The sequence below is a fragment of the Toxotes jaculatrix genome, chromosome 7 (genome assembly GCF_017976425.1).
Source record: "Toxotes jaculatrix isolate fToxJac2 chromosome 7, fToxJac2.pri, whole genome shotgun sequence".
Lineage (NCBI taxonomy): Eukaryota > Metazoa > Chordata > Actinopteri > Toxotidae > Toxotes > Toxotes jaculatrix.
The window spans coordinates 29,595,069-29,609,746 of NC_054400.1; the positions used below are offsets into that span (position 1 = coordinate 29,595,069).

The 14,678-nt window shown below is 42.7% G+C and overlaps 1 protein-coding gene across 5 annotated transcripts in view; it reads left to right on the forward strand.

Annotated features, from left to right (window-relative positions):
* LOC121184570 (axoneme-associated protein mst101(2)-like) overlaps nucleotides 1–13,359 on the forward strand; it is a 33,258-nt gene extending 19,899 nt beyond the window's left edge. For 4 of the 5 annotated variants that reach the window (XM_041042336.1, XM_041042338.1, XM_041042337.1 and 1 more), the window contains exons 10-11: nucleotides 4,241–4,331; nucleotides 4,417–13,359. In XM_041042336.1, the coding sequence (XP_040898270.1) occupies nucleotides 4,241–4,331; nucleotides 4,417–10,509 (6,184 nt within the window). In that variant the 3' untranslated portion in view covers nucleotides 10,510–13,359. The remainder of the gene's footprint in view (nucleotides 1–4,240; nucleotides 4,332–4,416) is intronic. The other variant, XM_041042340.1, reaches the window with a different exon arrangement.
* Nucleotides 13,360–14,678: the final 1,319 nt, after the last annotated feature.

Here is a 14,678-nt window from a genome sequence, read left to right on the forward strand (position 1 = left end):
GCTTGTGGCCCAGCACATTAAAAGCCTTCTCCCACTCTCTTTTGACCACCATCAGTTCACATACAGAGCAAACAGGTCAACAGATGATGCCATCAGCATTGCCCTCCATACTGCCCTGTGCCACCTTGAGCAGCCGGGGAGCTATGTTAGAATGCTCTTTGTTGACTACAGCTCTGCTTTTAACACAATAGTCCCACAGATACTGGTAGACAAATTGCATGCCCTGGACTTCCCTTCCTCCACTTGTGCCTGGATCAAGGACTTTTTAACAGATCGCCCGCAAAAAACAAGACTTGGCTCTTACTGTTCCTCCACACTCAGCACTGGCTCCCCCAGGGCTGCGTGCTTAGCCCTCTCCTGTATACCCTGTACACCCATGACTGCATAGCCACTCACTCCTCAAACACCATCATTAAATTTGTGGATGACACAACAGTTGTTGGGCTTATCTCAGGAGGAGATGAGTCACGTTACAGAGATGATATACAGAGACTGGCTAAATGGTGTGACAGAAAGAACTTGTTGCTCAACACATCAAAAACCAAGGAGATGGTGATAGATTACCAGAGGAAGAGGATCGAACCATCTCTATATAAATGGTACCGAGGTGGAGAGGGTCCGAACCTTCAAGTTTCTGGAGACCTACATCTCCGAGGACCTCTCCGGGTCAGCCAACACCACACCCCTGGTAAAGAAAGCCCAGCAGCATTTGCACTCTGAGACTGCTCCGGAAATGCAAAATGAATCACACAACAATTGAGACAGTGTTGGTGTATGGCATCACTGTGTGGTATTCTGGCTGCTCTGCTGGTGACAAGAAGAAGCTGCAGAGGGTCATCAGGACTGCAGAAAAAATCATAGGCTGTCCACTGCCGTCTCTGAGGAGATCTCCAGCTCTCGCTGTCTCTCCAGAGCTGAGAGACTCCTCAGAGACCCTCACCATCCCACCCACCAGCCTGCTACCCTCAGGAAAACAGATACGAAGCATCAAGGCCAGAACAAATCGCCTGAAGAACAGTTTTTTCCCTTGGGCAATAAGAATCATAAATTCAGCCCACAAAAAATAGAAATCAGAAACTGTCTTGAATTTATTCATGGGTTATATTTATTGTGTTTTCCTGTTTTTATACAATTATGCTCATACAATTACTTGTCTTAGATTATAATTTTATGGTCTTAATTATCTTTATATATATATATATATATATATATATATATATATATATATATATATATATATATATATATATATATAATTTTTATATGTATATTATTTTTATCTTTACATTTATATTTATTAAATTATTATTATGTCTTGGAATGTTTGACTGGAATGAAGTACCGGTATTAAGCACTTAGATAGCACTTTTAATTTATTGTACTCTCTTTGTGCAATGACAATAAATGGATTCTATTCTATTCTATCTATGCTATTCTATTCTATTCTAGGTTTATCCTTAGCCAGCAGTTTTAAATATGATTCAACGTCGCCCGCTCTGGCCCCAGGAATGCATTTAACTACGGTCGCTGGAGTCTCTAACTTCACATTTTGCAAAATGGAGCTGCCAATAACCAGAGGTGTAGGTATGGTAGGGAGTTGAGGAGCAGAACAGCTCTAGGAATGAAGGTTGTCCTTCTCCTCTGAGTCCTGCATCTGGGGCAGCGGAGCCGGCGACCTGAGGGGAGCCATACGAACGCTGGGAACAAGGCATGTGAGGGGTCCTGCAAGATCCTGTGTGCTGTCCTCAGTGTCTGCTGCTCACACACTGTGCTCACTGATCTAAGTGGAAGACCAATTATTTTAGAGCAGACCTTGACTGTGCTCTGCAGATGGTTCCTGTTCTAAAGAGAGATGGAGTGCAACCAGCAGGTTATAGAGAATGTCATGACACTTTCTATGGAGTCATAGAATGTCCTCAGAATGGTGCTGTTGACCCCAAAGGAGTTAAGTTTCCTCAGTAGGTACTGCCGCTGCTGGCATCTTCTGAGGATCTCCTCGGTGTTAGCAGTGAAAGTGAAGGAGTTGTCAAATATTGTTCCCAGATATTTGTACTCCTCTACTATCTCTACTGGCTTCCCATGGATTGTGCTGACAGATCTTGTAGCCAGCTCCCTCTGCTTCCTAGAGAAGGTCACCACCATCTCCTTTGTCTTCTCCACGTTCAGTTCCAGTGCAGAGTTGTCGCACCAGTCCACAAACTGCTGGAGTGCTGGGCCATGGTGGTGAGAGCGGCCTGAGAGCAAGGACAGGAGAACTGTCATCAGCGTACTTAACCAGATGACACTCTGGGTGGGTGGACCTGCAGTCATCGGTCTACAGAATGAAAAGCAGAGGAGAGAGGACACAGCCCTGAGGGGAACTGGTGGAGGTGAAGATGAGGTCTGAGAGGGTGTTATTGACCAGCACTCTCTGTGATCTGTTGGTCAGGAGGTTTATGACCCAACGGATTAGTTGCTCCGGCAGGTGGAAACGGTGGTGTAGTTTCTCTGCAAGGATGTGTGGCTGCAGGGTGTTGAATGCAGAGGAGAAATCTGCAAAGAGCAGTCGAGCGCTGTTTCTTCCAGGTGTTTGTGAACGGTGTCCATTGTGAAGATTTTAGCATCATGGCTTTTCTGATGGCAGCTTTCACCTCTGTGTTCACCTCCTTTTTTTCAGATTCAGTGCCAGTGAAGAAGATTCTTTTCTTTTTGTTGAGGATTTCCTTGAGCTCTTTGGTTATCCAGGGTTTGTTGTTGGGGAAGATGGTGATGGTTTGGATGGAATGATATTGTCCACACAGAAAGAAATGTATGACGACACGGCATCCACTTGCTCGCTTATGTCATGCCAGAATGTTGTCCCAGGCTGTGGTTTCAAAGCATCCCTGCAGAGTGGTAATGCTGTCATTAGTCCATTGCTTGATGTTTTTGACAGTCCTCTCTATTCTCCTTATGACCGGGATGTAGGCTGGTGCCAACAAGAAGGTGTGGTGGTCTGCGGAGCCCAAAGGAGGAAGAGCAATAGACTTATAGGCATTGGGGATAGATCCATAACATTCATCCAATGTTTTCTTTAGTCGGGTTGTGCAGGTGATATACTGCTGAAATCCTTTCAGGGATTTGTCAACTGTGCAGTGATTGAAGTCACCCAGTATGAATTTAGGAGAGTCTGGTGACATGAGTTCTAGTCTGTTCACAGTGTCCTTTATGTGTTCAGCAGCTGCAGTTGCATTTGCTCTGGGATGAATGTAAACCAGGATGAAGAAGAGCTGGGGGAACTCCCTTGGAAGATAGAAGGGGCGAAGAGAGACAGCCAGAAGCTCAATGTCTGCATTGCCCAGCTCCTCTCTGACGACTACCGTGGAGCACCAGCATGTGTTTACATAGAAACACACACCTCCGCCATGTAGCTTCCCAGTGGAGTCGGATCGGGGGGGCAAAGCCATCGATGTGCAGCGTGTCATCACTGTCATTATTGCTAAGCCAAATTTCCGTGAAAGCCAGCACTGATGCAGTTCTGTATTGGTGCATGTAGTTAGCATTGGCCTGCAGCTCATCCACCTTGTTGCGCAGAGAGCGCACATTCGCCAGGATGATAGATGGGAGTGCACGATATCTGCATTTCTCCCTCTTCAGTCTAGCTCTAATTCCGCCCTTTCTCTTCCCCCTCCTGGTTACCTTCTTTTTCGTGTAGTTTGAGGAAACTCCCGTCGGATTTCCTCAGGGAATGTGTCTTAGTCAGTGGGCCCGTTCCGCAATGGAGGAAGTGCGAGCCGCAGCAGAAAGTCTCTGGAGTAAGTGACTCGTTGTCCAGCTGGGAGATTGGGATGGTTTTGGTTTGCCATTATCTTGTCCACCAATAACCACAAAAATACAAAGGCAGAGTCCATAATAATCCACAGTTGTCCATGTTGCGATCCTTGGTTTACTCAGAGCTCGTTGTAATCCGTGGGTACGGTGAGCAAGGCTCCAGCAGCATAACCAGGCAACGTGTAAACAAGGGCGAAAAACTACTCACTCAATTTGTAGTTAGCAGGTTAAAACAAAGGTATTAGCCAATGTCCACGAAAAAAAGAGAACGATTGGCAATGTTATTAAGCAGTCTGTAGGACTATAAAGCTTATAAGAATCTATATACAAAGTGCAAATATTAGAAAAAAGACTGTGTAAACTGCCTCACGATCTACCGGTCGACTGCACGAGCAGCGGCCGAAAAAAATGGAATGCTGGAATTTAACAAACGATATTGTACATCTTTTAGAATCGAGGATATTGAAGCAGAAACCCCTAAAGAACAACAAGTTTTTGTGCAGGGGAAGACACCATTGCACAATGAATTGGAGCAGACCGAGGTGTGTATATGCAGATATGGGCATGTTTGTCTTAATCACCAGTACAGCAACTTGTTCATGATACAATTTTTGTATTTATTTTTAGGGTATGTTCGGTGTGGCTGCTGAAGAAAAAGGAGAAGATGTAGTTGATTCTGAACCTGAAGATGAAGCAGCTATGATGTTGGACAAACCAGCTGCAGTCCTAGCCTCACAAGACCTAGAAGAAACTGATGTCACAGTTGCACCTATGAATGAGGAACCACAAGAAGAAGATGATGCCACACAGGATATGAAAAACATCTCCCCTGACTCACAGGTAATAGTTGAGAATGTGGCATCTGTAATTGTGGAAGCAGAGGAAGAGTGTCAGAAGGAAGACACTGCAATATTGGTGGTTTCTAAGGAAGAATTAAAGGCACACATGGAAGCAGGAATTCTGATTAAAGAGGGAGGTGAAACTGAAACTGAGGTTTCTCATGAAAAGTTGGAAGAAAGAGTTACACAACATGAGTTGTCACCACATGTAACATCTGAGGATGGTGAAGCTGAATCTAAGCAGCACAGCAATCTACAGAAGGAGCTTTTGGGGGAAACTATAGCCCACGATGGAGGGGGAGTTTTGAGAGGAAGAACTATTAGGAGCACCTCCACACTCAAAATCAAATACACCAGACACATCCATGAAGTATGTGAAGAAGAATTAGAAAAAGAGTATGTGGCAGAGGAGAATGAACTAGAGCAAGAAGAAATTACTTCCATAAAAGAGGATGTAGTTAATGAGGAGGACTTACCAGAGGAAAAAAAGCAACAGCATGAAGATGAGCAATTGACAAATGAAGGGGAGACAGAGAAACAAGTGGAGCCTAGGGTGAAAGACAGCACAGTGAAGAGCAGTTCAACAGAGGTTCCTGAGAAAGCAGTGACTGAACATACAAAGGAAAACGAGGATGAAAAAGTAACAGCTGAGCTGGGAGCAGGAGTTTCTGCTGAAGAGATAGCAGATGAACAAGCAGCAGACAAACAGATGGAGGAACACAACCAGGTGGAACAAAAGGAGACTGTTAACAAACCAGAAAATGAGATATCAAATCACGAATTGACAGTTGTGACAGAAGGTACAGTTCCAAAGGCAGGGGGATCAGCAGAGGATGTTATACCTTCAACTGCTGCTTCAGAAATAGTAATACTTCCAGAGGAGGCTATCGTACCAGTAGCTGATGAGCCCGAGCAAAAGGACATTGTCTCTGACATCCCCAAGCTCCAGAAAGCTACTGTCATTTTAGTGGACCTAAAAACATCTTGCCATTACTTTAGCATGAAAGAGGCAGAAGAAAAAACTATTGATGGAGAGTGTGCTGCTCCAGAAAAGGAACAGATAGAGCTGGTAGAAGCAGAAGGGAAGGGATTTTCTAGCTGTGTTGCAAGGGAACAAACATCAGACCCAGAAATGTTGATGTTGGAAGAGGAAGATGAAGGGAAACAGGAAGACATTACAGAAAAATCTGCTGATGCAATTGCAAAGGCAGATACTGTCAAGATAAAAGAGCTTGAAGAACATAATTCTGAAAAAGAAAAGGAAAAGTCTGTCAGTGTGGATGAGAAAAAAAATGCAGTAGAGGAAGCACCGATCATTGAAGCAAGAGTTCTTAGAAGTGCAAGAAAGACCACTGAAGCAAGCTGCAAATCCAGAGGGAGAAGCAACCAGCAGCAAAAGGAAGACAACATAGGTGAGGGTTTGACTAAAAAAGAGTTGGATGAAGCAGAAACAGGCTCTTTGGGGATTGAAGAAGAGATGGAAACAGTGGCAAAGGATGCACTAGGAGATGATGCTGAAGAGAATCTTCCACCAGCTGAGGTAGATAAGGCAATGAGCTCAGAAGAGGGAGAAGCAGCAGTTGTTGAAACCAGAGCTCTGAGAAATGAAACAAAGACAGTCACAGATCCACTAACACACAAAACAAAAAGAAGCAGAAAGCAAGTTGATGACCAAGAGGCAGAAAACAGTGAAGAAGAAGAACTAACAGTGACAACAAGAGCAATGAGACAGGGGAGGATATCTCCCTCTGCCTCACAAAAAGGGAAATCCAGAAGAACTCATGAACAAATCAGTGAAGAAGAGCAGTCTAAAAGTGCTGAGGAAACAGCAGAAGAAAAAACAGAAGTCAAGGGAGCAGCTGAAGAAAGAACAAATGAAGAGACAGAGGAAAAAATTGAGGAGAGAGGAAGAAAGGTTAAGGAGGAAGCGACTTCTAAAAGAGAGGAAAGTTTAGAGCCAGAAATAGATGTTCAGGAATGGAAAGGTGTGGCAGAGGAAAGACAGACTATAATGGAAGAGCAATCAGAAGTCATGTCCAACACATCTGCAGAAAGAGGGATAGAGGCCTCAGGTGAAGAATACAGTGAAAGGAAGCCAGTCTTTGAGGTTGAGGAAGTGGAACTACCACCAGTTGCAGTAACTATATCTTTGAGAAGTGGTGGAAAGACATCCAAAGCTCCACCAAAAACCAGAGCCAAAACAAGAAAAAATCAGGAAGATGAAGAGGAGAAGGGATGGGCATCTGCAGAAAAGAGAGCTGAAAGACATGAGCCCCCTGGAGAAACAAGAATTCTGAGAAGGGGAAGGAAGTCTGTAAGTAGAAGCTGCAAAAAACTCCCAAAAACAATGGAGGAACCAAAGGAATCAATTGAGCAAGCACAGGTAGAGGAAGAAGAAGGAGCAGCAGGGCTGGGATCACCTGAAGAACTACCAACAGAGGGGGATGAGGGGAAAATCCCAGAGGAGGATAGAAGAGAGGTAGAGAAGGAGGAACATGGAAAAGGAGTGTCAGAAGAAGGAACAATGACAATGACTGAAGAGGAGGAGAACACAGCCATAGTTGCAGCTGATGCAGATGATTTAGTACAAGAAGGAAAGACTGACCCACCATTAGTCAAACCTCACACAGACTCAGGTATACTTACAAGTAGTAACGAGGAGGTAACATATTCAGCTGAGGATCAACAGAGTGAGGAAAAGGCATACCAACTTTCTGATCTCCAAAGAGTGACTGTGGTTTTAGTGGACCTGAAAAAAGCACATCATGAAGTCCAGGAAGAAAGAGCAGCTGTTCCTGTAGAAAGGACTTCTGCTGAGGCAGAAAAGGAGCAAAAGGGAGAAACAAAGGAAGAAGAAACAGTGACAGAGGAGCATGCTCCTGGTTCCCCTCTGGACATAGAACAAGCGGAACAGGTGAAGGTGGTAGTGGAAGAGGAAAGGTTGGAGGACAAAGTGGAAGATGTAGTCACAATACAGAAAGAGACAGGGAACTTGAGTGCTGAGGAGACAGAGGCTAAAAACGATGATGATGAGGAAAAGGCACCTAAAGTCACACAGACCAGAAAATGGAGAAATAGAAATCAAGCAGTCAAACCCACACCAAGACGCAAATCAGCAAAAAGCAGACAGAAAAGGCGCCAAGAAGAAAAGGAGGCAGCCTCAGAAATTAGAGAAGAGGAGCCAGTAGTTCACGTCAGGGGAAAGACGTCTGTCCCTCTAACTAAAAAATGTACAACAAGAACCCAAAAGCAACTCCAAGAAGAAGAGGGAGGAGAAGAATCTACAGGAGTTGAGGAGAGAGAGGCAGAGGAAGAAGAGGAACATACAGAGGAAAAACAGGAGATGATTGATCAGGAGAGGGGAGAGACACTTGAAGAAAAGGATGCATCTCAACGAGTAGAAAATATAGAAACAGAAATGAGTTTAGAGAAAGTGGGTACTGTGGCAGAGGAAGCTGTCACACAACAAGATGCACCAGAGGATGGACAGGCTGACAGTACTGCGACAGTTGCAGATGAGAACACAGAGGCGCCAGCTGGACAAAGCTCTGATGAGAGAAAGACCTCAGATGAAGCTGTCACAATAAAGGATACAGTGGAAATGGTGAAACAGTGGCAACAGTCAGTGTTCATAACTGAGGTGGTGGAAACCACACAAAAGGCACTGCTGACAGCAAAGGACGACAAGGTAAAGGCTATTTCTGAGGAGGAAGAAGCTTCGCCTATTGAAACAAGGATTCTGAGAAGTGGCAAAAAGGCAGTGAGAGACCAACCAAAGGGCAAAAGCACACAAAGACAAGATTATGGGCAAGAAGTGGAGGCAGCTGAAGAGAAAAGCACCGAAGATGAACCATCTGTAGAGACGAGAATTGTGAGGAAGAGAAGGAGGTCTGCTCCTCCCACACCTAGACATAAATCCAAAAGAGCCACACAGTGTCAAGAGGAAGAGGCAGAAGAAGGAACTACTCCAGCTGAAGAAACTGAAGGAGGGGAAACTAAAGCTGGTAAGAAAGAAAATAACAGTGATGAGAAAATAGATAAAGAAGATGATGAGGCTCAGACAGGAAAAAGTACAGAGCCAGAATCTGAGATGGAAAAAGTAGAAACTGTGGCAGAGGAATCATTCCCAGAGCAAGAGACAGTGGAAGGAGAACAGTACACAGTTTCACAGACGTGTGCAGGTGGACAGACCTCTGTTGGGGGAAGTGCTGAAGAGACACCTAATTCAAATAAGGGAACAGCTACTGATGAGGAGGAAGTACCAGTTGTTGAACCAAGGGTTCCTAGAAGTGGTGAGAAGGCAGTGAGAATGACACCAAGATCCAAAACCACAAAAAGCCAACAGGAAGAAAACGAAGAAGATGTTACAGTAGTGGAAAAGAATGCTGATACAGATGAGCCAACAGAAACAAGAGTTGTGAGGAAGGGAAGGAGGTCTCCTCCTTCAACACCTAGACATAACTCCAAAAGAACCCGCACACAGTGTCAGCCAGAGGAAGAGGCAGAAGAAGGAACTACTCCAGCTGAAGAGACTGAAGGGGAGGAAGAGGAGGCAGGGCAGGAATCAGTTGAAGAGAAAGGAAAGAAGGCTGAGGAAGAAGTGAAGAGTATGGAAACAACGGAGAAGAAGAAAATTTTGGAAGAGAATGAAATTGAGAATGAGGCTGAAGGAGAATCTGTCATGGGAGATGCAGATCAGATGAACGATGCCATGACAAAGGAAGAGACCAGTACTGACACAGTCCACATTTCATCAGCTAAAGTGGAAGGGACGAACTCTGCTGAGGAAGAGGACAGTGCACTCATAGAAAAATCTGCTGCTGCTATAGCTGTGGGATCTGACACTGCCATTGCTGATGCTGAGGCACTAGTTGAAGATGCATATTCTATGGTACAGGAAGACGCCTCAGCCATAACATCACGAAGCTCCAGAAGACAGAAAGGCCAAGGAATAGAGGAGGGTCAGCAGCAGAAAGAGGAAAACCCTGAGGATGGGGAAACACAAGACAAAGTGCACCCATTGACTACTGATACAGCTGAAAACAGAGAGCTAAGTGCCCATGAACGCACAGAACCTGAGGAAACATCACCTATTCCACTGGAGGCAGGGCCTCCAACTGAAGATACTGCAGAGAGCCAGGCTAAAGAACAAGGTGACAGCAACAGAGTGCCAAAGCCAGCTGCTGAAGAAGCAGCACCAGAAGAAATGGAATCACCAGAGGAGTCTTACTCTGGTGAAAGTAAGAATACAACTGTGGACCCTCCAGTAGTAGAAGGCAGAAGTCTCAGAAGAAGGATGAAAACTGCAAAGAAAGAAGAGGACAAAGCAGAAGAAACCCAACTTCCAAAGCGAAGATCCATACGAAAAAGACCAAGAGTGGATTATGCAGAAAATGATGAGGATGAAGGGGGTGAGACTAAAGCTCCCACTAACAGAGAGGACAAGGGTGAAGTGGAATCAGATGAGCACAAAGACAGCAAGAAAGCTGAATGTTGTACTGATGAACAGATAGAGAAAGACATGGGAGCTTTTGAGAGTACAAGTCAAAAGGGGGACGTCCTCAATTTATTGGATATAGGTGAAGAGGTAGAAACAGCAGCTATAAGTCAAAAACATGAGGAAGATGAGCAGAATATTTCAGAGGAAGAGGTGGAACTTATTGAGATTGGAGAAAGAGTTTTAAGAGGGAGGTTAATTCCTTCAGTAATAATCACACCCCAGTCTAAACCCAGACGTTGCAGTGCTAAAGGCCAAAAAGCAGAGGAGTCTTTTTCTGATGAAGGGAAGAGCCCTGAGTGTGCTCAGAAGAGAAGTCTCTGCAAGAGAAAAAGTACTGAGGTAACACCAACTCGCAAATCTAAGCATCACAGCAGAGTTTAGGATGTTCTGAATACTATGATTGACATTGACACCAAAATACAGGAAGTGGTGAGCAGTCACAAAACTGGGAGAATGCAATAGAAAAAAATATCATATGCAATATTTCAATGCAAGCTGGCCTTCTTTATTGTGAAGGCTCATAATGTAGACCGACAGTATGTTTTTGTAAGTAAGTGATGCTATGCAACTTTAGAAAGAAGAAATCGCACATTTTTAATGTTAATAATAAAATGTTTTTAAAAAAGCATTATAGCACACCCTACACACAAGGTCTTTGCTGCTATACCTTACTTTGGTATGAACAGTGGCTAATGGTGACTAACGCTGACTAGTACAAAGTTTAGATACTGTCCATATTGCTGTGTAACTGACATTATTGAGTCAGCTCATTGACTTAATGACTTTTCTGTGTTTGTGCTACATTACATTTTAGCATTTACCATTATCTTGCAAACTGTTAGGCGTGTGCAGGTGTACCCTGCCTCCTGCCCAAGGTGAGCTGGTATAGGCCCCAACTCCCAATGACCTTGAAAAGAATAAGTGACTACAGATAAAGATGAGTGGCATTATTCTGTCACTCTTTATCTGTTGTGACCTACTTGTGGCCACAGTGGTGGCTCAGCCAAAGTTACATAGTCTTGCTTTAAAGCCAGCATGCCGACAATTTAAAGTAGAGACCATGTTGATGTTCTGACCCATGAGTACTCTGTAGTCATTACTACATAATTACATGATTTGGACCACAACCATCTTCGAACTTAACCTTCATTTTGATCTCATCTACATACCTGTGAAGTTTTTTTGAGTGTACCTTTCACAGTTGTGATGCTAGTGTGGTGACAATATCAGTCCAGAGACATAAACATCTGCCAAGGCACTCAAATTTGCCTTTTTGGTAGTTGCCGCAACAGTGAATCTCTCCACAACCACATTTTGCCATGATGATACTCCCACACCCAGACTCACAAGGTGAAAACAAAACCAGCTAAGCTGTCTTGACTGATGAGAAATCAGCTGTAAGCTTTGGCCCCCCATGGACCTGATCCAGGGACTCTGTATGTGGCACCAGGATTGGTGAAAACTTATACCATCATAATCATTTGAAAGACATCATAATCACATACAAATTATACACAATAAGTGTGTCTCCAACCATTTTCAATTTGCGCATAAAGAACTTCAGTGGAAACACTGGAGTTTCAAAAAAATCTTGAAATATGGTATGGAAATTTTCACACTTGGCTAAAGTGGAAAAGCTGGTAAAAGCAAAAGGTGACAACATGCAATGGAAACAGACTTAGTAAATTGATAATGACGTATATGAAGCATGTGACACAAACATCCACTGATGAGACGAAAAATAGCAGCAGAAATGCTACATTTCCATCACGTTTCCTACATTTTTATTTTCACTGTTTGAGGTTTGACAGGTGATCTTTTAATTGCATCATCTTGTTGTGCCTTCTTCTGCAGTGGTTTAATGACACCTGACTGGACAATTAGCTCCACCAGATGTTTATCTTCACTCCAAAGAGTCTCAGAACAGCAGTGGATTGAAACGTGAAATCATTCCCATTTTCTTTTGATGAATTTCTCAAAAACTTGGTTAAAATTTGCACTACATTCAGATAGAAATTCACTTATTGTGTCTTTAAAGGGTCTTCCACATACTTGTCGCAGGTGTGTTGTAGAAACTAAATACTTCATCACCATCACTGTCTGTTGTTAATCCTCAGAACAATACAGCCATGTTTCAGACTGCCAACAGCACAATAAGAACTGTCAGAAAATCCAGCCTGTTTCAGTGACATCCATTGACATTCTATGAGAGAATGGAGCCCTTTGGCTGGTGAAGCAGAGACACTGGCAAAAAACACAGGGTCATCCAGCAAAAAAGTTGAATCTGACACAGCTTTCGCTGCAACATACAAGTTTGGCAATACATTACTTTGGTCAACCAAATACTGTATATGTAAGCACACATTCCTGATTCCTTATAATTCTCAGTCATCGAGATACAGGATAAAATTACTGTGAGTTGTAAAATCCTGCCCCATAGTACTATCTGATCATTCTTGCCTATCCTAATCTTAAATAGAACTGGATGTAAGGTTACAGATGTACAGATTTTAAGATATGACTTATATTTTTTACCTGTTCAAGTTCTTTTGACTGTTTCTTAAAAAGCCATACTTTCAATTCTTTCAAGTGGCAAATTAATATTTTTACACAGTAAACATTTTCTTATATTAAAATGTGAATGTCTAGTTGAAGATCTGAAGATTATGTTTTTGTATTTTATACACATACATAACATGTTCTTGCTTTGCAGTTCTCAGCAGAACTCAGGTCTTGATATTAACAGTTTCTCTTTTCATTTTAATTTCTAGTATTTTATTTTAACCAACTCGTATGTTACACTTGTTACACTATGTGAGCATTATACCCGTGTAGGGACGACAGTTTTGTCAAGCCATCATGTACCCAGTGTCATCAGTCTTGTTTTAATAATGTGATATTATTTAGTCAACATTATACTTTGGTTTATCAGTGTCAATTCAAGTGTTGTTCTTGTTATTTGTATCTTCTGGAACTTGGAAGCCAACAATTAATCAAATTGGTCAAATAATTTAGCTACGTGATGTAAAACTGCAGTCTTTCATAAATGTATTCTGTGTTTGCTAGCAGACACGATTTAGGTCAGAAGGTAAAAGTAGTCATTTAATGTCATTAACAACATTTATTTTCTTTTAATTATGTTTTCTGTGTACTAACCTTTCTCTGCAAAGTTATTTTTCCAACATATGAAATTCCTATTTTTGTGGCAAATAAAGATTTCTGAAGATAGTATTTCAGTTGCTGTTTACGTGCTTCTTGGGGGTGGGAGACCAATTTGAATAAGAATAATTCCCCTTTCAGCATCAGCCTAATTTATTTATTTAAGCTTTAGAACACACATAGGAAACTGGACCCTGGGTCTACCTATTGTGGTAGATTTTGTAAAGTGTAAAGTAGGAGTTTCAGCTGCAGTAGTTTCATTTTAGTGCAGGGACTGAACACTTAGAAGAGTAACTGTTGTTGAAAGCTAGTGTTTCATGATCTGTTCACAAATGTATGTTATTAATTAGGAATGGGGCAGGCTTGCCTTATGACTATCACTGTGGCTGCATTTAGAACTTAAGAACTTGCTAAGATCTAAGAACAACAGCCAATAATAAAAAATCTGGGACGCCTGTTATCGAATACCATACCAGCAGCATTACAGGTCTAAGCAGCTGTTGGCTGGGCTTGAATTTTTTCAGTCATCAACTAAACAGATGTTGAGTTAACTTTAGAGTGTAGTGGAAAAACACTTTCTTCCTGATGAGAAGTGAAATAAAATTCTTTAGACAGTAATTGTCTTTTGATGTTTTATTACAAAATAAGGTTTACAGAGAAATCAATTTCTGCAGAAAGGACAGAGCTCAAGCAGCAACGAGTGCTACAGAGATCTGATGCCTGTTATTGTTTTTGATGCCTGTTTCTCACATACCAGGATGGTAGGGATGGTAGGGAGGGAAAATAATCTGAGGATCAAGTGATAAAAATAATGAGCAACTGTGATAAAGTGTAAGTTGCTCAGAGACATCGGACAGCAACAGAGATAAAGAATAGGTAACAATTTGAGGTACAAGACAGTCTTTGTCCGAGACATAAGCAGGTGTCTTCACAAAGCACGATGAACAGCATGCTCAGTACATTAGGTCACTACAGGTCAAGTTGTATGTACTTCACACAGAATTTGAATATACGAGTTTATGAGAATTAACAAGTGTATGACAAGAGAATATATGGCTATATGATAAAGAGACAGACATGTACAGACTGAACTGAGAGTTTCTCTAGAGGAGGAGACTCTCTCTGCTACACTCTACACAGAGACACTGAGGAACCAAACCACCAGAACCCAAACCCAGGATACAGAGGTTCAGTGAATGTGGTGTTTAAGGTGTAGAGGTGGATCAGTGAGTCAGAGGAGACTCTGTAGAAAGACAGCGAGCCAGCAGGACAGTTCACATACACTGCTACTCTGTGAGAGACAGAGGAAGATGATGAAGAGGAGGAGGAGGAGGATCAGGAAGACTGATCAGGATATTACTGATGCTCCTTTCACATGTGTCACCTTCCTG